General features: G+C 55.6%; 2 protein-coding genes across 6 annotated transcripts in view; one reads left to right on the forward strand and one right to left on the reverse strand.

Annotated features, from left to right (window-relative positions):
- The window catches only part of Ptpn23 (protein tyrosine phosphatase non-receptor type 23), a 28,257-nt gene extending 17,583 nt beyond the window's left edge, over positions 1-10,674 (forward strand). The window contains exons 3-25 of the mRNA XM_076844833.2: positions 2,168-2,295; positions 2,499-2,575; positions 3,210-3,259; positions 3,354-3,485; positions 3,744-3,824; positions 3,898-4,029; positions 4,109-4,156; positions 4,529-4,585; positions 4,698-4,756; positions 4,909-4,988; positions 5,088-5,202; positions 5,282-5,347; positions 5,698-5,843; positions 6,107-6,418; positions 6,496-6,650; positions 6,741-6,892; positions 6,979-7,158; positions 7,231-8,983; positions 9,077-9,261; positions 9,377-9,481; positions 9,556-9,694; positions 9,785-9,898; positions 9,966-10,674. Of these exons, the coding sequence (XP_076700948.1) occupies positions 2,168-2,295; positions 2,499-2,575; positions 3,210-3,259; positions 3,354-3,485; positions 3,744-3,824; positions 3,898-4,029; positions 4,109-4,156; positions 4,529-4,585; positions 4,698-4,756; positions 4,909-4,988; positions 5,088-5,202; positions 5,282-5,347; positions 5,698-5,843; positions 6,107-6,418; positions 6,496-6,650; positions 6,741-6,892; positions 6,979-7,158; positions 7,231-8,983; positions 9,077-9,261; positions 9,377-9,481; positions 9,556-9,694; positions 9,785-9,898; positions 9,966-10,454 (4,755 nt within the window). The 3' untranslated portion in view covers positions 10,455-10,674. The remainder of the gene's footprint in view (positions 1-2,167; positions 2,296-2,498; positions 2,576-3,209; positions 3,260-3,353; positions 3,486-3,743; positions 3,825-3,897; positions 4,030-4,108; positions 4,157-4,528; positions 4,586-4,697; positions 4,757-4,908; positions 4,989-5,087; positions 5,203-5,281; positions 5,348-5,697; positions 5,844-6,106; positions 6,419-6,495; positions 6,651-6,740; positions 6,893-6,978; positions 7,159-7,230; positions 8,984-9,076; positions 9,262-9,376; positions 9,482-9,555; positions 9,695-9,784; positions 9,899-9,965) is intronic.
- Positions 10,675-10,755: 81 nt separating this feature from the next.
- Positions 10,756-19,501, reverse strand: part of Scap (SREBF chaperone) — a 54,777-nt gene continuing 46,031 nt past the window's right edge. For all 5 annotated transcript variants that reach the window (XM_076844854.2, XM_076844861.2, XM_076844846.2 and 2 more), the window contains 15 exons: positions 19,259-19,371; positions 18,252-18,346; positions 16,759-16,857; positions 16,405-16,623; positions 15,326-15,702; positions 14,658-14,846; positions 14,382-14,583; positions 14,196-14,311; positions 13,582-14,095; positions 13,422-13,507; positions 12,049-12,131; positions 11,803-11,969; positions 11,590-11,670; positions 11,259-11,465; positions 10,756-11,176 (listed from right to left, as the gene is read on the reverse strand). In XM_076844854.2, coding sequence (XP_076700969.2) covers positions 10,931-11,176; positions 11,259-11,465; positions 11,590-11,670; positions 11,803-11,969; positions 12,049-12,131; positions 13,422-13,507; positions 13,582-14,095; positions 14,196-14,311; positions 14,382-14,583; positions 14,658-14,846; positions 15,326-15,702; positions 16,405-16,623; positions 16,759-16,857; positions 18,252-18,346; positions 19,259-19,371 — 2,794 coding nt within the window. In that variant the 3' untranslated portion in view covers positions 10,756-10,930. The remainder of the gene's footprint in view (positions 11,177-11,258; positions 11,466-11,589; positions 11,671-11,802; positions 11,970-12,048; positions 12,132-13,421; positions 13,508-13,581; positions 14,096-14,195; positions 14,312-14,381; positions 14,584-14,657; positions 14,847-15,325; positions 15,703-16,404; positions 16,624-16,758; positions 16,858-18,251; positions 18,347-19,258; positions 19,372-19,501) is intronic.

Genomic DNA, 19,501 nt, shown 5'->3' on the forward strand with positions numbered 1-19,501 from the left:
TTTATTCCATTATCTTCCCAGAATCATCCTCAAATTGAATTTTAACAAAATGTATTTGAACAAAGTTTGAAAACTAGTAAAATAATCTTAATCCTTAGGATTAGCACCATTTTGCATGCATTAGACATATACACACAGCATAGGAGTAACATTGTCACCCATCTCCAAAGCCTCTGAGCAGAGGACAGCGGATTATACAGAGCAGTGGGCTGGAGAGAGCCACCCCCAAGAGACCGGTACTGCCTGGGCACAGCCTCCTGGGCCTGGGCTCATTCCTGGGAGTTGAACTGGATTAGTGTTTCTTAAACCCGTGAAACCACAGAACAACATTTTGTATTAGAATACTGATTATTATTCCCAGAGTCAGCAATTGCTCATTGCTCAATTCTAAAATTGCTCAAACTAAATGAGCAATTTTAGAATTAACATGGGTCTGGTTTTTAATGAGTAAGAGAAAGTGTGTCACAGCCCAGATATGTACAAAGCAGAAACAGCAAAAGTCAAGTTGTCCCTTTACCATAACTCGGTGATTTGTAAAGGAACAAGGGAAGGTGAGTGTAATTTGGGAATCTTTTCCCCTGATGTAAGCCTCTGTTTCCTCATTTGTAAAGCTGGGATTGGATTAGCTGTTTCTAAAAAGTACAAGTGGGGTTTGAATGTGTAGAGGTCATGAGAGAGGGTGTGATAAGAGTGAATAGATTTGAGAAGCCCTGGCCTGTGGGACAAACCCCTGAAGTGGCTCCTCAGCAGTGACTGTGACATGCCTCATCCTCACACTGGGCATTCTGGAGGCCTCACAAGGGAGATTATCCTCCTGTGTAAAGGGGAGACAGCCTCCTGAGACACTGCCAGGAAGTGGTGGAGAGTGGGGCTAGTGAGGGGCTCTCTGCTGTCCCACAGGGCAAATGCTTTCCTTGAGAGCATCCTGTCTGGCATCCCAAGCCGAGCTCCCCAGTAGGTGACCCGAAGGATTCTTGTAGCTGGTGCTGGCCAGCCTGACCTCTTGGCCCCACTGCTGTGGCACACCAATGAGGAACTCTGGTCTTCTCAGCAGGGTGGGGCAGGGCGGCCCAGGGTTTGCAGTGCTTCTGACCCAGCCCCTCATTGGGCACCTGCTCCTTGGAGGGTGTATTGTCTTGCTTTTCTGTTTGAGCAGGGTATTCATTTGCTCTCCCCCACCATTTGTTATTATAAATAATCAAATATATGTCTCCATAAGGCACATATCCATTTTTATTTTTACATATATAGATAAATCACTTTAATCACAGATAACTGTTTAACATTTGGGTGTCACTTTCTGAATCTTTTCCTTTTGTCAGCATACCTGTTTGGATATCATTATATATGTGATTTTACATAAATGAGATCATACCAGTCATTTATGACATGCTTTTTTTGCCTAATAGTAGGCATCTTTTTTTTTTTTTTAATTTATTTACTCAGGATCAAACCCAGCGCCTTGCCTGTGCTAAGGGAGTGCTGTACTGCTGAGCCACAACCCCAGCACAAAACATCTTAATGTATCAATAGTTCTTATATTTATAGAATGTTCACTGGTGTGGTTAGTTAGCCTCAATATAATTTATTTAAGCAAATTCTTTAATGGAAAGTTTGGTAGCATCTAGTTTTTTACTCTGGTAATATATAATAATGTTGTGATGAATATCCTAGAATGCACATCCAAATACTTGGTTTCCCTGATGTCTTGAACTGTAAGTCAAAAGTTAGGGGCTGGGGATATGGCTCAAGTAGTGCGCTCGCCTAGCATGCGTGAGGCACTGGGTTCGATTCTTAGCACCACATAAAAATAAAATATATGTGTCCACCTAAAGCTAAAAAAAGAGTTAAGTACAATAAAAATTTTATAACATGTTGCAACCAGCCTTCTAGAAACATGGCGGTAATTGGGGATTGAACCCAAGGGTGTTCTACCACTGAGATACATTCCCAGCTCTTTTTTTTTTTTTTTTTTTTTGGAGACAAGATCTGCTAAGGCTGGCCTTGAACTTGTGATCCTCCTGCTTTGCCTTCCAAGTTGCTGGGATTACAGGCCTGTGCCACCATGCCTGGATGATGTATATTTCTTGGTATTTGTGGATGAGCTGGCCTCCCCATCCTGTACCCTAATTGACAGCAATTTTGTTTTTCCCATTCTGACCCGCAGAATGCTGTCCGTGTCCCACGGGACTTTGAGGGCTGCAGTGTCCTCCGAAAGTACCTTGGCCAACTCCACTATCTGCAGAGTCGGGTGCCCATGGGCTCGGGTCAGGAGGCTGCTGTCCCTGTCACCTGGTGAGAGCTAGCAGGCAGGGTTGGGTAGTTTGGAAGCCTGGGGGGTTGTGGCTCCTTTCCTCCCTTCCCTTTCTTCTTGATGCAGAGGATGGCAAGCAGCCTAGTATGGTCTCCCCAGGCCTCACCTCTCTGATCCCACACTATGGGTAGTTGGGCCCTGGCCAACTCCTGCCTTCTAGATGACTGAGTTGTCATGTCTATAGGACTGAGATCTTCTCAGGCAAGTCTGTGGCCCATGAGGACATCAAGTATGAGCAGGCCTGCATTCTCTACAACCTTGGTGAGCTGCCTGATCCATTCCCCATAGGCCCTGCTCCCCAGCCCTGCGATCATCAGGTGACCACAAAGGCCATGGCTAGTGAGGGGGAAGATATTTGGGTTCTGGCCCTTCCATTGACTTCACCAGAGCTCTGCCAGCTCTCTGCTATTTTCTGGGCCCATGGGGAGTCACTGTGCTGGGAGAGCCTCTGTTGGGCTGGCTGTACACAGAGCTGCCACTGTGTGCTCTGTGGTTAGGAGAGATGGCCTTTCTTCTTTGACTGACAGCATTCCCTCCCCCTCATGGCATGGCCTTAGCTTACCCGGTGGGTTATCCTTATCCTGGTTCAGGGAGAGGCATGGGGAGCCCTAGAACTCTGTGTAGCATCCCTGAAGCTTCAAGATGAATCCCTAGGCTCTGGACAGGAGTTTCCTTCCCTGTCCGCCTGCCAAGTGCAGAGCTAAAGACAGAAGGCCTGGCAAGGCTTCTGAGCTTCCTCTTTGCTCTAGCTTGGGTCTTTGCACTGACTGCTCCAGTCTCAGACCTGTTCTCCTGATTAAGATGACAGCCCTTCTGCCTTACCCTCAACACAGGCATGGGCAGCCTGGGGAAGCAGCCCTAAGCTCTCCTCACACCATGTTCTCTGCCTCCCCAGGTGCACTGCACTCCATGCTGGGGGCCATGGACAAGAGGGTGTCTGAGGAGGTGAGGAGGGGGGCAGTGGCGGGACATGTACATTTTGAATGACTTCTGTCCCATGGGATTAGACAGAATCTCTCTTCCTCTTCCTCCCTTGCAGGGCATGAAGGTCTCCTGTACCCACTTCCAGTGTGCAGCAGGTGCCTTTGCCTACCTGCGTGAGCACTTCACACAGGCGTACAGTGTTGACATGAGCCGCCAGATCCTCACTCTCAATGTGAACCTCATGCTGGTAAGTGCCCTGTTGAAACTGAATTGAATCCAGAAATGGACAAAAGGGGCTAAATCTGCCATGCCCAAGTGGCAGTAAGAGAGAAGCAGGGTCCTTGACTTTGGTCTGTTGAGCTCTAGGTGGATCAGGCACAGGACAGTGCTTCTTGGGGTAGGGGAGGACAGCAAAGAAGGGATCCTTTGGTTTCCCCACTCCCTGCCCTAGGGAGGGGAAAGACTTCCAGGTGAGCAAGGGATTGACCTGCATGTATCACCCCAGGGCCAGGCTCAGGAGTGCCTGCTGGAGAAGTCGATGTTGGACAACAGGAAGAGCTTTCTCGTGGCTCGCATCAGTGCACAGGTAGAGAGGGGACTAAGCATGGGTCTTTGCTTTGCCCCTGACCCCCACCAAGTAACCCTATCCTGGCTCTGAGGTGGTGGATTACTACAAGGAGGCGTGCAGGGCCTTGGAGAACCCTGACACTGCCTCACTGCTGGGCCGGATCCAGAAGGACTGGAAGAAACTGGTGCAAATGAAGATCTACTACTTTGCAGCTGTGGCTCATGTGAGTATGAGGGGTCACTGAGTCTGGGTTGGGCCAAGGTGCCACGGCTCAGGAAACAAGTCATGGTGCCTCTTTCCAGCTGCACATGGGGAAACAGGCTGAGGAGCAGCAGAAATTTGGAGAGCGGGTGAGTGGGCTTTGGTGAGCAGAACACTCAGGACCTGTCCAGCCTTATTGGATCCTAGTATGGTTCCATCCCTTACAGAATGGGGGAGGTGGTCTCTCTCCAACCTGCTATTGCCCTGCTATAGGCATGGTGTGTCTTAATGTTGTCCCACCAGTGCAGTCCTCTTCCCTAAGGTTCTCAGGAGGCCTGGCAGGCTCCCCACAAGGGGAGGCTGTTTGGACTGTAAGCTGTAGGGTGATGCTATCTTGGTGCTATTTTCTGGGCTAACACATAGCTTCCTGGCTTCTGATGGTTGGTTGCCTGATGGGCAGGGTGAGTAGGGAGGCACACTAAGGACCAGGCAAAGATAAGACTAGGGTTTGCCCTCCACAGGTGGCCTACTTCCAGAGTGCCCTGGACAAGCTCAATGAAGCTATCAAGTTGGCCAAGGTAAAGCTGAGGAAGGTCTGGCAGCCTTGCGCACATAGGTAGCAGACCCATTGGGTATTCTGGCACTGGCCTTGGTTAGTGGTGATGCCCTATCTCTGTCCCTCCTCCACAGGGCCAGCCTGATACTGTGCAGGATGCACTTCGTTTTGCTATGGATGTCATTGGAGGAAAGTGAGTCTGTGGGGTTGAGGTGGTCTTGTTTCTCTGCCTATGCCCTTGGGAGGAAGCCACCAGTGCCAGGGAACACTAATCAAAATGGGAGTCTGTAGGTTGTGGGTCTCCACTGACCCCTGATTCTTCCTCTCTTCATTGCTGACCCTTAGATATAATTCTGCCAAGAAGGACAATGACTTCATCTACCATGAGGCAGTCCCAGCACTGGACACCCTTCAGCCAGTGAAAGGTCTGGGAAGTGGTATCAGGGGAGGTGTAGGGGGGATGGACTGGTGGCAACTTTGGGGTCTGTGAGCCAGAGCTCCACAATTCTTTCTCCATCTTCCAGGAGCCCCCTTGGTGAAGCCCTTGCCGGTGAACCCCACAGACCCAGCTGTTACAGGTCCTGACATCTTTGCCAAACTGGTACCCATGGCTGCCCATGAGGCCTCATCACTGTACAGGTGGGTGGGATGGGCTGCCCCTGCCCTTGGCAGAGGTGGCTGGGTGTCTCAGAGATGTGGCTCATAACTTTCTCCACAGTGAGGAGAAAGCCAAGCTGCTTCGGGAGATGATGGCCAAAATTGAAGATAAGAATGAGGTCCTTGAGTAAGTATGAGACTTGGGGTCGGGGGCAGGGAGGACACATCAGGCATTGTGGGGGTTCCAGTGTTGCCTGGAAAGGGAGAGGTGTGAGGTCTCAAATATCTGCACCACAAGATTTCCTCACCCTGCCTTCCTACTTGGGGCTTGTGGGCTAGATCATAAGGTATCTTGTCTTGGAGGGAACACGTCCCTTCCATTTCACTTGCAGCAGTGCCTGTGGATCCACATTTTGGCAGAGGTTGGGGGTAGTGACTTGCTGTGCCCAGCGTCAGTGGAGGGGGTTATCCTAGCAGGCCCCTTTGACATGGAATTGGGTCAGCACTCAGCACCCACCTGGCCCTGTTGCCCCCTAGCCAATTCATGGATTCAATGCAGCTGGATCCTGAAACAGTAGACAACCTCGATGCCTATAGCCATATCCCACCCCAGCTCATGGAGAAGTGTGCGGCACTCAGCGTCCGGCCTGACACTGTCAAGAACCTTGTTCAGTCCATGCAAGGTGAGCAAGTGGCAGAGTAGGCAGGTGGAGGGGGACCACGCATATCATCTGTTGTGGCCTCGTCTCTATTCACCAAAGATGGAGGCTGTATATTCTTAAGTCCTGGCTCAGGCATCTATCCTCACACCCTTGTGGATCACTGAACCCTATGTCTGTGGAGTTCAGCATGCCTGGGCCACACACAGGCCCTGGCCTGAGTGGGCAGTTCTGTCTGGGGAGCCTGGTCTACCTGCCTCAGGGGCTGCTCCCCCAATATACCCCAGTGTTGTCAGGCGTGTTCACGGATGTGGAGGCCTCCTTGAAGGATATCAAGAACCTTCTGGAAGAGGATGAACTGCAAGAGCAGAAGTTGCAGGAGGCAGTGGGCCAGGCTGGGGCTAGCCCAGCTGTCACCAAAGCTGAGCTGGCAGAAGTGAGGCGAGAATGGGCCAAGTACATGGAAGTGCACGAGAAGGCCTCTTTCACCAACAGCGAGCTGCACCGTGCCATGAATCTGCATGTCAGCAACCTGCGCCTGCTCAGTGGGCCACTGGACCAGGTCCGGGCTGCCCTGCCCACACCAGCCCTCACCCCAGGTGAGTACGCCTGTCACCGGAGGAAGAGGCTCAGACCCTGGGGGTTCTTTGGCCTTACTGACTACTGCTGCCCCCAGAGGACAAGGCTGTGCTGCAGAACCTGAAGCGCATCCTGGCCAAGGTGCAGGAGATGCGGGACCAACGCGTGTCTCTAGAGCAGCAGCTGCGTGAGCTGATCCAAAAGGATGACATCACTGCCTCTCTGGTCACCACAGACCACTCAGAGATGAAGGTAGGCTGAGTGAGCAGGGTGGAGGGGTTTTGCTTCTGGGCTTGTCTCTTAGATGGTGAGGCCCTGAGTGTCCCTCCCTCCCTCCCTCAGAAGCTGTTTGAGGAGCAACTGAAGAAGTATGACCAGCTGAGGGTGTACCTCGAGCAGAACCTGGCTGCCCAGGACAATGTCCTTCGTGCACTGACTGAGGCCAATGTGCAATATGCAGCTGTGCGGCGGGTGCTTAGCGAACTGGACCAAAAGTCAGTTGCCTGGCTGTACTCTGGCCTCTGCCCTACCAGGAGCTTGGCCCTAGTGGTATACTTCATTTCTGCCCTTCTGCCTGCAGGTGGAACTCTACACTGCAGACCTTGGTGGCCTCATATGAAGCCTATGAGGACTTGATGAAAAAGTCACAGGAGGGCAAGGACTTCTATGCAGACCTGGAAAGCAAGGTGGCTACCTTGCTGGAACGAGCACAGTCTACCTGCCAGACCCGAGAGACCGCCCGCCAGCAGCTCCTAGAGAGGTGGGTATGGCCCGGGCTGTGGCTTAAATTGACCTCCTGAGGGCTGGTCTTACTTCCCTGCTTATCCCACAGGGAGCTGAAGAAGAAGCCGCCACCACGGCCTACAGCCCCAAAGCCACTGCTACCCCGCAGGGAGGAGGGTGAGGTGGTGGAGACAGGAGACCTACCCGAGGAGCTGCGCAGTTTGCCCCCTGACATGATGGCTGGCCCACGGCTGCCTGACACCTTCCTGGGAACTGCTACTCCACTCCGCTTTCCTCCCGGCCCCTTCCCCAGCTCCACAGGCCCAGGACCTCATTATCTCTCAGGCCCCTTACCCCCTGGCACCTACTCAGGCCCTACCCAGCTGATGCAGCCCAGGGCTTCAGGCCCCCCTGCAATGCCCATGGCACCTGGGCCTGCTCTCTACCCAGCCCCTACCTACACACCAGAGATGGGCCTTGTGCCCCGGTCCTCCCCACAGCATGGTGTTGTGAGCAGTCCCTTTGGGGGGGTAGGGCCACCCCCAGCAGTTGGTCTGCCTTCAGCCCCACCTCCCCAGTTCTCAGGCCCCGAGTTGGCCATGGCAGTTCGGCCAGCCACCACCACAGTAGATAGTGTCCAGGCCCCCATTTCCAGCCATGCTGCACCCCGGCCAAACCCCACCCCCACTCCTTCCCAGCCATGTTTCCCAGTTCCCCCATCACAGCCCTTGCCCCCACCCTACACCTACCCTATAGGAACCAAGCCACCCCTCACAGCACCTCCATCTCAGCACCATTTTCCTCCTGGCATCCCAACAGGGTTTCCAGCCCCCAGGATTGCACCCCAGCCTCAGCCTCCACAGGCAGCATTTGGACCTCAGCATCCCCAGCAGCCCCTTCCATTCCAGCATCCACACCTCTTCCCACCCCAGGCCTCAGGACTCATACCGGCACAACCCCTATACCCTTTCACCTCTCAACCTGGTGTCAGCCTGGGGCAGCCACCACCCCCCATGCACACCCAACTCTACCCAGGCCCTTCTCAAGATCCTCTGCCTCCACACTCGGGGGCTTTGCCTTTCCCTAGCCCTGGGCCGCCTCAGCCTCCCCATCCCACCCTGGCATATGGTCCTGCCCCATCTCCTAGGACCCTGGGCCCCCAGGCAGTCCCCCTCTCCATTCGAGGTCCTCCGCCTACTGGCCAGCCCACTCCTAGTCCCCACCTGGTGCCTTCACCTGCTCCATCGCCAGGGCCTGGCCCCGTACCCTCTCGGCCCCCAGCAGCAGAGCCACCGCCGTGCCTGCGTCGAGGCACTGCAGCTGCAGACCTGCTCTCCTCTAGTCCTGAGAGCCAACATGGTGGCACTCAGCCTCCTGGGGGTGGGCAGCCCCTGCTGCAGCCTACCAAGGTGGATGCAGCCGAGGGCCGGCGGCCACAGGCCCTGCGGCTGATCGAGCGGGACCCATATGAGCATCCCGAGAGGCTGCGACAGTTGCAGCAGGAGCTGGAGTCTTTTCGAGGTCAACTGGGGGATGCAGGAGCTCTGGATGCCGTCTGGCGGGAGTTGCAAGATGCACAGGAACACGATGCCCGAGGCCGTTCCATCGCCATTGCCCGCTGCTACTCACTGAAGAACAGACACCAGGATGTCATGCCCTATGACAGTAACCGTGTGGTGTTGCGCTCAGGCAAGGATGACTACATCAATGCCAGCTGTGTGGAGGGGCTTTCACCATACTGTCCACCCTTAGTGGCCACCCAGGCCCCACTGCCTGGCACAGCTGCTGACTTCTGGCTCATGGTGCATGAGCAGAAAGTGTCTGTCATTGTCATGCTGGTGTCTGAGGCAGAGATCGAGAAGGTGAGAAGGAGTTTAGGTGGATACCCACAAGGGATGGTGGGTGAGGAACTCTGGAAGACTAGCCCTAATGGTTTCATCCTTTCTGCTCTTAAGCAAAAGGTGGCACGCTACTTCCCCACTGAGAGGGGCCAATCCATGGTGCATGGAGCCCTGAGCTTGGCACTGAGCAGTGTCCGCACTACCGAAACCCACGTGGAACGTGTGCTGAGCCTGCAGTTCCGCGACCAGAGCCTCAAGCGCTCACTTGTGCACCTCCACTTCCCCACTTGGCCTGAATTGTGCGTGGGTGGTCACAAGGTTGGGGTGGGGGAAGGCAGCCCACCCCTTGGTTCTGTGAAGGGCATGGGCCTTGGATCAGGCCTGACTCTTCCATAACGCTGCTTTGCCCCACAGAGGCCTGCCCGACAGCCCAGGTAACCTGCTGCGCTTTATCCAGGAGGTACACACGCATTACCTGCACCAGCGACCCCTACACACGCCCATCATTGTGCACTGCAGGTAGCGGTGGGCAGCCTGAGGGTTCTTCCTTCACAGGCTCTGGGCTTGGCCTTACCACCCCCTTCTTGCCATAGCTCTGGTGTAGGCCGCACAGGAGCCTTTGCACTGCTCTATGCAGCTGTGCAGGAGGTGGAGGCTGGAAATGGGATCCCCGAGCTGCCTCAGCTGGTGCGGCGCATGCGGCAGCAGAGGAAGCACATGTTGCAGGAGAAAGTGAGTGTGAATGGGTGGGGGCGGGGATGGGCATCTGCCCTGGGTGTGATGGCTTCTGCTTAGCCAACCAGGCCAAATGCATCTCTTCAGCTACACCTCAGGTTCTGCCATGAGGCAGTGGTGAGACACGTGGAGCAGGTCCTGCAGCGCCATGGAGTGCCCCCGCCATGTAAAACCTTGGCCAGCGTAAGCATCAGCCAGAAGGTAAGAAAGGTTCCCTGGGCTGCTGGGGCTTGTGAATCTCTTTTTCTCACCTATACTGTCTTCTCAGAATCACCTTCCTCAGGACTCCCAGGATCTCGTTCTCGGTGGGGATGTGCCCATCAGTTCCATTCAGGCCACCATTGCCAAGCTCAGCATCCGGCCTCCTGGGGGCTCGGATTCCCTTGCTGCCAACGTGTCTGGCCCTGCAGAGCCTCCAGGCCCACCGCCATCTAGCCTCCCAGAGCCAACCCCCATCCCAGTCCCACCACCCTCCTCCCCACCCCCCATTTCTTCACCCCTGCCTGAAGCCCCCCAGCCTGAGGAGGAACAGCCAGTAGCTGAAACCCCCAGCTTAGGGCCCCCCTCCTCCTCACTGGAGCTGCTAGCCTCCTTGACCCCAGAGGCCTTCTCCCTGGACAGCTCCTTGAGAGGAAAACAGCGGATGAGCAAGCAGAACTTTTTGCAAGCCCATAATGGGCAGGGTCTACGGGCTGCCCGGCCCACTGACGACCCGCTCAGCCTTCTGGATCCACTCTGGACACTGAACAAGACCTGAACAGCAGGCTTTGCCTGCCTGGTCCACACACTACGTCATCTCTTCCACCCAAACGCCACAAGGCTTCTGTGGGTGGGCACAGTCTCTTAATTCCCATTCCTGCTGCCTTTAGCCCCACCAGGCCCAGCCAGCAGCCCTGGGCCAGGTTCTGCTCCTTTGTGAGACCTGACATTTTCCAGCTCTTTGCTATTGAAGTAATAAACCAACCTGTTCTGGTGTAGTATCTGAGTCTGCCAACTTGGGACCAAACCCACCCTTGCTTTCTGAGGAAGGGAGACAAGTAGCTCAAGCCCCTAACACGTGGTTTTTTAAAAAGTTTAATATCACAGACAGGAATTGCTGCCACAAGACAACTCTGCTCCTGCCCTCAGTACAGGTCCAGTGCGTCGGCCCCTCATAGCACCCCAGCCCTGCTTGGGCAAGAGGCCCCCATGCAGCCAGCTGAGTGGGGGTGGGGGGGTGTCTCAGCTGCCTGCTCAGTCCAGTTTCTCCAGCACAGAGGGCACATATACCAGGCTGAGCTCGCTGCCAAAGTTGCAGACAATGGCAGCATTGTCCAGCACCAGGATCTGGCGGGCCGGCTGGGCCTCGCTGTTCTTTCCCAGGTAGACTGTCTGTAACAGGTCCCCGTAGTTGAGGTCCCAAAAGGAGACGCAGCCCTGGCCGCCGGTCACCAGCAGGCTATCTGAGATGACACCCAAACTTGCGCCACAGCCCAGGTCCTGAAGGCAAGGCCAGGAGAGGATCAGTGTCTTCTTTTCTCTAAAGCACCTGGAACCCTAGGCCCGGCCCCCACCTGCCTACCTGCTGAATGGAGTAGAGTTTGATGCCTGTGCTGCGGTCCCAGATGCTGATGAGGTCATCTAGGCCACTACTGATGACGCAGGAAGTGGTACAGGTGAGGGATGTGACATCCCCACGGTGAGCAAACATGTGGCTGACCCGGCTGCCAGTCAGTACGTCCCATAGGCATATGGCCCCATCTTGTCCTCCACTGGCCAGCACCATGGTCTGGGGGAAGAAGCAAGGGAGCTGGTCACTATGGTGGACCACCTTTGTCAATAAGCATGTTCCAGTGGGGGGGGTCGTTACTTCTTCCTGGAATAGAAAATAGGACCCTAGCTTTGTCCCTCACCTGGTCAACATACACAGAAGTGATGGCTCCTGAGTGGCCCTGCAGGGTGAAGAGGCAGCACGAATCCTCCAGACGAAACACCTGGGACAGGAATGAGCAAGCTGTCATGTCTGGGATTTCCTAAGTTACACTTTGGCCTGGAAGTGCCTCCGTCATTCCTGTAGTACTCCAGCACCCCCAAGCCCCAGACACACGCGCACGCACACTACCCACTCTCAGCGTGTGGTCTTGGCTCCCAGTCACCAGGCGCCCTGCAGCAGCTTTCAGGGCTGTGATGGGTTTCTGGTGTGCACAGGGCACTGTGTGGGTGAGGCGAAAGGCCACGGTGTCACTACTGCTGTACACGGGGGATGAGGAAGAACTGCCTCGCCCTGGAGTCCCTAAAGAAAATGGGCCAAGTGTGTAAAAGGCAGCTGTCTGCACCCCCAGCATCCACCCACCTGCCCCAGACCCTCTGACCTCTGAACTGCAGGGGGCCGAGTGCAGTGTGGGTCTCCAAGGAGAAGAAATCAAGGGAACCGTTGAGCCGAGCAGCCACAATCCTGGAAGAGAATAGCAGGGTGGCTCCCCCTCAGTGAGAGATGGAAACAATGAAGACAAAAGGCCAGTTCAGGAAGTGACAGGAGGGACTATGACCAAGAGGACGACATAAGGTGCTGAAAATATTTGTTGGAGCCTGAGTGCTTAAATTGTAACTCCTATTATTAGCCTCTCTCTGCCTCTCAGTTTCTTCATCTATGAAACGGGGACAATAGTGCCCACCTCACAGGGTGGCTGTGAGATTTAAATGACCTAAATGTGTAAGGTGGTACCTAGTGAATGTCACGTCCAGCTGTAAATTAAAACAAAAACAAGTGGAGGAGCCCCAGGCATTTCTGTCTCATGTAAAAGCAGCTTTGACTCCACATAGCCCACTGTTCCTTTTTCCATGAAAAAACAAGGATTTTCTTTTCTCCCAAGAATTCCTAGCCATAGGCTGACAGGGATAGGTACGTTTGCCCAGTGGCCCCAAAATCATGGAATGGAGGTTTAAAAAAACACCTTACTCCAGCATGTCTACAACCTGTGCCCATGGGGAGGGGAAAGGGGTGAGGACACAGCCAGCGGAAACCTTTGGGGTGACACAAGACTGCACTTTCCCTAAGAAAAGCAGCAAGGGAGGATTTCTCACAAGCTTGGGGGCAAAGGTCTGCAAGATTCCCAGTATTGCAGGAAAGAAGGCAGCAGCCAGGGCAGACACCAAGAGAGCTAAGGTGGGTGGGCCTCTCCAACTCCAAAGGAAAAATGGCTCCCGCCTACAGGGTGACGCCATCTACAGCCAGTCTTTGAAGGACAAACTGGCTTGCAACAGGTGAAGACCTGTTTGTTGGCCATGGCCTGAGTTCATAAGCTCACAGGTGGAGCCCCTGGGAGTGTGTGTACAGAGAGGAGTCAGGAACACCCTCAATAAGAGGGTGCCGAGGGGCAAGAGGAACAGGAGGGAGGGATGAAAGAGGGACAGCAGCCAGGACCCAAGTAGGAGTTTTAACAAAGTTGTTCTGAAAATGGATTCTCTGCAAGTAAAAAATGCAGCTGAGACCCAGACAGGTTGGTATGGATCAGGTTCTAAGAAACACTGACTTTGGAAGGGTGAAAAAAAGAACACTGTCCTCACTGTCAGTTGTGACAGTGGCTGTGGGCCCTGTTGCAAGCACATCACACCCCAAAACTCTTATTTAGTCACCATCCCTCTGTACCAGGTGGACAGGTGTGGGGCTGGGCACCAGAAAGGAAATCAAGTTCCATGCCAGTAGAGGGCAGCCAGAGGCCAGCAGGCAGCCCAGCACTCTTACCTTCTGTCCAGGAAGACCAGGGCTGTGATGCCAGAGGAGCCCTCTTCACTGCTGCAACACAGCACACCCTCAATGGCGTCCCACACCTGCAAGCCAGGAGGGGTGAGTACTACGCAACAGGAAGGCCCACGAGCCCTGCTCGGATAGACCCTGGGCTCACCTCCAACCGGCCACTGCTCCGCCCGACCACGATGAGGTTGCCCTGCAGTTCCAAGCTCCATATGGAGCCATCCGCACTGGGGGCCCAGGCAGAAGGGGAGCCCTTCTCAGGAGAGCCCCCTTCGTTCTCAGGGGCTAGAGGCAGCACAGGTCCGGGCGAGGGTGGGCGCAGGGTTGTGCGCACAGTGGCCAGCGGTTCTTCCTGGTACACCCGCTGTACCAGGCGGTTGAAGTCATAACCTGGGACATCCCGAGTGCGGCTGCAACCCGTGCGGTGCCTGGGTTCAGGCTGAGCTGGGTCAGAGGCACGGGGCTGTGCTGAGAAGTTGGTGTCAATTAAGCAAGTGAGGTCTGGCTGGTCCCCAAAAAGGGCAGGTGGTGGAGGGCCCCGAGGGCGGTGTCGCAGTGGGGGGCTGTGTCCAAGCTCCTCCGGGCCAGCCTTCCCGTTGTCTGACAGCCGCTCCCAGCTCTCCTGGGCCTCAAACGCGCTGTTGCTGCCACTGTCCCGGCGCTGCCTGTTGGGAGGGGGCCAAGAGGATGGGGTGAAATGGGGACGCACAGCGGGGTCTGGGGCAGAGTACCAGACGACTGAGGACATAAGGGGACAGCACCTACCCCTGGCGCGGGATACGGGTGATGCAATCTCCAGTCTGCGCATCCCACACACAGACTCGGCCGGCCAGGCAGCAGCTCACCAGCAGCATGCCATCACTGGCCAGGCACTCAATGTCCTGCAGGAACAGGCAATGTTGGCACAGGCTGTGCCCAGACAGGTGGCCCACCCATGCACCCACTGCTCACCATGAGATGGCCACGCAGCACCAGCGGCAGGATCTCCGTCTCAGGCGGCGTATAGCCATAGTCATCACAGGGCAGCTCCCCGCGCCGCCGTCGACCAGGGCCGGAGCCAGGCTGTCCATAGTTGCGTGGGCAGAGGACACGGTAGAGACAGAGCAACAGCAGCACCAGGAGGATGCCAGCGGCCAGCCCCAGTGCTGCCACCCTGTGTGGGAGGGGTGTGAGCCTGGCCTGTCAAACACCAAGGGCCCACCCCACCTCACCTTGTCCTGTCCTTACTTGTACAAGGTAACATCACGGTGGGCCTGAACCCCACCAGGCACTCTGGGTTTGCTCTCCCAGAGTCCCATGGGCACTGGCCCAGGTGGGGCCCAGGCGCTGCGGCCATCTTGTGGGTGCCGTCCTTCCAGAGCCTCCCTTGGGTTCAGATGCAGTGTGACTGGGATGACTGGCAGCAGGCTGATGTACCTGGGAGCAAGCAGCAGGGACCACTCACTGGTTCTCCTGCCATTGTCCACCAGCCATGTCCCCTCCCTACTCTCCACCCAGGACTACTACTACTCCCCAACTAGTCCTCTCAGCATGCAGGATGGAGACAGGGGTAGACGCTCTGTTCTAGCACCCCAACCTGGCTCCCTCCCAGACACAAGCAGCCAAGCAGCCATCAGGGCCATGTAAGTAACTCCCTCAGCCTGCCAGGCAGAGTGGGTGAGTCTACTCCTGCCCAGGGGAAGAAGGAGCAATCAATCAATCACCCCTCAGAGCCAGGACTCAAGGCCCCCCTCTCAAGTGGTGGCTGCTGAGAGCTCCCATTCCCATACCTCAATCTTGAATTGTTTTATTTGAAATTCAATGCAGAATTCAACCCAGTGGATCTCCCACCTGAGGGGGAGGGGTTGGCAAGCAGACCACCAAGTAAGAGAGGCAGCCAGCACAGCCCAGCTCACCTTTTGGCTAGCGTGATGTTGTAGTAGCTGAAGAGCGTGGGCCAGTGGCGAAAGGACAATTTCCTCCACAGTTCCTCATCCTCGGGCCCCCAGGTTACCTCTGGAACTGGGCTGTCATGAACACCCTCTGCTGGACCCATACGCTCAGATGGCTCGCCTGGCAATGTCTGGTTCTCAGGTAGCTTGGGAGCATCAGGTGGAAAGAGGGAGAAGGCAGGATCCGGGTGGCTGGCAGGAAGCATGCCACTAGGCACAGGCATGGGGGGCAGGGCGCCCTCTCCCAGGGGGCTCTGTTCTGTCACCTGGGCAGCAAGGTAGGTACGCAGTCCTGCTGGGTCTGTGTACACCAGGACTCCAATCCAGACAACAGTGCCAGCCTGCAGAGGGGCATCAAGGCTCAGGGAACTCTGGCCTGGGTGTATAGAGAGATCATACAGGCCCTGGCCTGTCCTCTCCTTCTGCCTCCCCAAGTCCCCTCCTAGTGCCACCTGCTGGTAGTTGCTACTGGAGGGACCTGGAAATCTCTGGAGCACCTTTAGCTTTGACACAGAACTCCCTCAACCCTAACCTCCCCCTCAGCTAGGGCTAGAGAGCTGCCACCACTCCCAGGTCAGCATGGCCAGAGGACCAGTTTGCCTGACCTGCTACGGAGGCCTCAGCCTCACTCCCCTCTCCCTCCAGCTTCTCAAGGACAGGTGCTGCCAGCCTGGCCCAGCTGGTGATCTATTTTGCTTAGCATTCTCTGCTGCCTGCAAGTTATACAGCAGCCAAGAAACCACACCCAGGAAATACAATTGCCACATGGTGGTTCCAGTCCAGAGCACTCTGTCTTGCGGGCTCTAGTTCTTGGTCACTTATCTAGCTGATGGCCCTGGAGCTCCTTCTTCCATAGGTGCAAAGGTAGGCTTATCTCCTCAGAGACCACCAGGATCTGGGCAGGGAGGGCACAGTGGGCAGCTCCCAAGGCCAGGCTTGAAGGGGCCACTAGGGCCTAAGGAGCACCCCTCTCCTTCAAGGCAAAGGGCGACACCCCAAGGGAATCTAGTGCTGGCATCCCAGAGGGCAGGGCAGGTACGTACCATGATGAGACGCTGTGCCAGGCGGGTACGGGCCAGGAAGTAGATGACACGCAGCCTCTTGGGGAGCCGCAGGTTTCGGAAGGAAGATGGTTGCAGTGTGATGGTATGGGGTGTGGACGGCCGCACAGCTAGTTGTCTCTCCTGGCGTGTCGGCCGCCCGCCAGGCTTGGCTGGGGGCAGGCAGGCCTCTGGGGGCAGTCGCTTGTTCAGGTCCGCTAGCTGTGGGGCAATAGTCAGGCCTGAGTGCTGTCCAGAGACTGCCTGTGTGGAAGCACTGCCTAGGCCTGGGGTCTGCCCCTCTCTCACCCAGAGGCTCCCTGGAGGGCGGGAAGGGTGGAGCTCAGCCACTCCTACCTCCATTCGGCGAATGTCAATAGACAGGACGGTGGTGAAAAACAGCATCTGGAGGAAGAAGTCAGACACCAGGCCCACGACAGCGAAGAGACAGAACTCCTAGATGAGAGCACACAAGGGGCACCATGACTGCATGGCAGGGAGTCCAGAGAGGCAGCTTCCTGGCCGCAGGCATTTCAGAAACTGCAAGGGAGTGGCAGGAAGGGCACAGGAGAGGCAGAGAGATGCTGATGCTGTGCTCTGAACGTGGAGCAGCCTGGGAGGGAGAGACCAGCTGCTCACCCCATCACCACCAGGGGGCAGTGCAGATCCCTCAACCCTCTCCAAAGGACTGGGAAAGGTGGTGCCCTCCCTGAATCTTCCTGTCCCCAGAGAGAGGAGGACCTGATCCACCTTGGAAATCTCTGGAAATCATCAGCCTGCTCCCCAAAGCACCCTCCCTCCCACTGAGCCCTGACCCTGATCACATGCCACCAATCTAGCAAAAGCTCAGGGCTGTCCCAATGTCAGGGCTCTCAGAACACTTCCCGGCTGGTAACTGTACTGGACCAATGAAAGGAGAGGGCAGGAGGGATTTATTCTGCCATAAAACTGAAAAAAGTGTTTTCTCTGCTCCCCACGTCCTGTCAAGGGATGGAATGTTCTGGGATTTCCATTTTCCTCCCCTTCCCTGGTCTGTATATTAACATGACAGGGTGTGACATACAGTGTTTCTAGAGGTTCAAGATTGCACCCTGCCTGGCAGACACTGTGCTTTTTTGAGGAGGAAAAGCCTGGAGCCCTTGTGTTTTCTTCTCTATCCCCACAACTGAAGGAGGGCACTTTGCTAAGGGCATGGGGCACTGTACTATGGGTGGCAGTCCACCCCCAGGGATACCAGGTCATGATGCATCTGGAGGATGCAGCTGTGGGGCAGGGTGAGACAGCCAGGGACCAGTTCAGGGATGGTTTCTGCCTGAGCAATGGGCAGCCAGGACTGATGAAGTGCATAGCCAGACGCCAGCTTTGCTGGGCCTACAGAGCCTCCTTCTGCTACTGGGCCAAATGGGAGAAAGCAGGTAGGGAAGATTAAGAGGACAGGGTCAGGCTGGACACAGTAGTGCACACCTGTAATCCCAGCAGCTTGGGAGGCTGAGGCAGGAGGATCACAAGTTGAAAGCCAGCTTCAGCAAAAGTGAGGCACTAAGCAACTCAGTGAGTCCCTGTCTCTAAATAAAATACAAAATAGGGCTGGGGATGTGGCTTAGTGGTCAAGTATTTTTGAGTTCACAGGTCAAAGGCAGGGACTGCCCAGGTAGGCTCTTGATTCTGTAGCCCAATCAGGATTTACTGAGTGCTGCTGAGCCAGGCATGCCAGAGCCCTCTGCACACTCTGGGAAGGGATCCCCTCTCATAGACCAGGATACTGCTGAAAGAAGGGTGCAACCTGCCTCAGCTGCATAGCCCAGCAGTTGGTTCAATGCTCAACCAAGCAGCCGGCCTTGGGGCCTTACCTGGATGGCAGGCACGAGGGTGAAGTAGCCAATGAGGATGATGCCCAACTCGGTTGCCATGTTCTTCATGATGGACCAGCTCTCGCTGCTAAGGCCTGCAGAGGGCAATAACGGCATGGGTGGGGGCAATATAGGACCTCCCTGTGCTCCATATCTGCACACCATCTCATGGTCCACAGAAGGGCAGAGGCATGGGGAGGGGGCCCAGCCCACTGAAGCTACAGGGCAGAGCTACAGTCATCAGAGGGAGAAGCAGGATCCTGAGGAAAGGCAAGGATCACCACCCTAAGCACACACAACCTCCATGTGCTTATCCTGTCTGATCAGCATGGGTGACCTCAGCGTGCCCACCAGTGGCAGAGTGGCTGGAGTGGAGGACTAGCTGGCTCTTCCATGGCAAGTCCCTGGTCCCCACGCTATCACACTGTTGCCTCGATAAGGCTCTGAGTGCTATGGGGTAGGGACTATATTGCCTCATCTCTTCATGACCCCTGTGCAGGGTCTGGCCTGTTAGACACTCACAGAGTTGATGAATGAACAGCCAGTCTCCAGCCTGTTCCTCACATACATGGGCTTTAGGAAGAGGCTACTCTTCCTAAGAGACCAGACATCCCGGGACAGGCTCTTGCTTTTCTCACATTTCACAGAATTCCCAATCCCCAGCTCCCCACTGTGAGGTCAGCTATAGAGGCAGCACTTCCAGAGTGACAGCCCAGGCACCTGGTGTAGTGTGGTAGAGTGAGGCAGGAAAACACTAGCACTGGTCCAGATGCAAGGTCACGACCAACCATGACCTCTGCAGCAGAGTCTGGTTTGCTCTCTTACTGACCCATGAACCAGGACAAGCAGTGTCCAGTGACCCTATGGTTCCTTGGGGCACCTGGTAACAAGCTGTCCAGGCCTGCTGGCCCGCTGAGTGCTATGTTGGCAGCCAGAGCTGGGCAGATTCCAAGGGCTCCATCTCCTCAGGGGAACACTAACAAGAGGAACATGGGCCCACGCGTTACCTTGGGCAATCCGCAGCTTCACCTCGAGGTCCACTGGGGTTGAAACCACCGACTTAGTGAGCACCAGCACATTCTCTAGCCCGATAACCACCACCAGGTACGGGAAGATCTCACTGGGAATGGAGGAGGAGATGGTGAGGGATAGTGCTGTGGCAGGCTCCAAAATAGTGCTGGTTTTCACAGGGTTCGAGCCTCAGGAGGCTCCGGGGTTTCCAGCTTGTAGTGAAGGTTGCCGAGCAGCTC

Source organism: Callospermophilus lateralis, chromosome 1 (genome assembly GCF_048772815.1).
Source record: "Callospermophilus lateralis isolate mCalLat2 chromosome 1, mCalLat2.hap1, whole genome shotgun sequence".
In the NCBI taxonomy this organism is placed as follows: Eukaryota; Metazoa; Chordata; class Mammalia; order Rodentia; family Sciuridae; genus Callospermophilus; species Callospermophilus lateralis.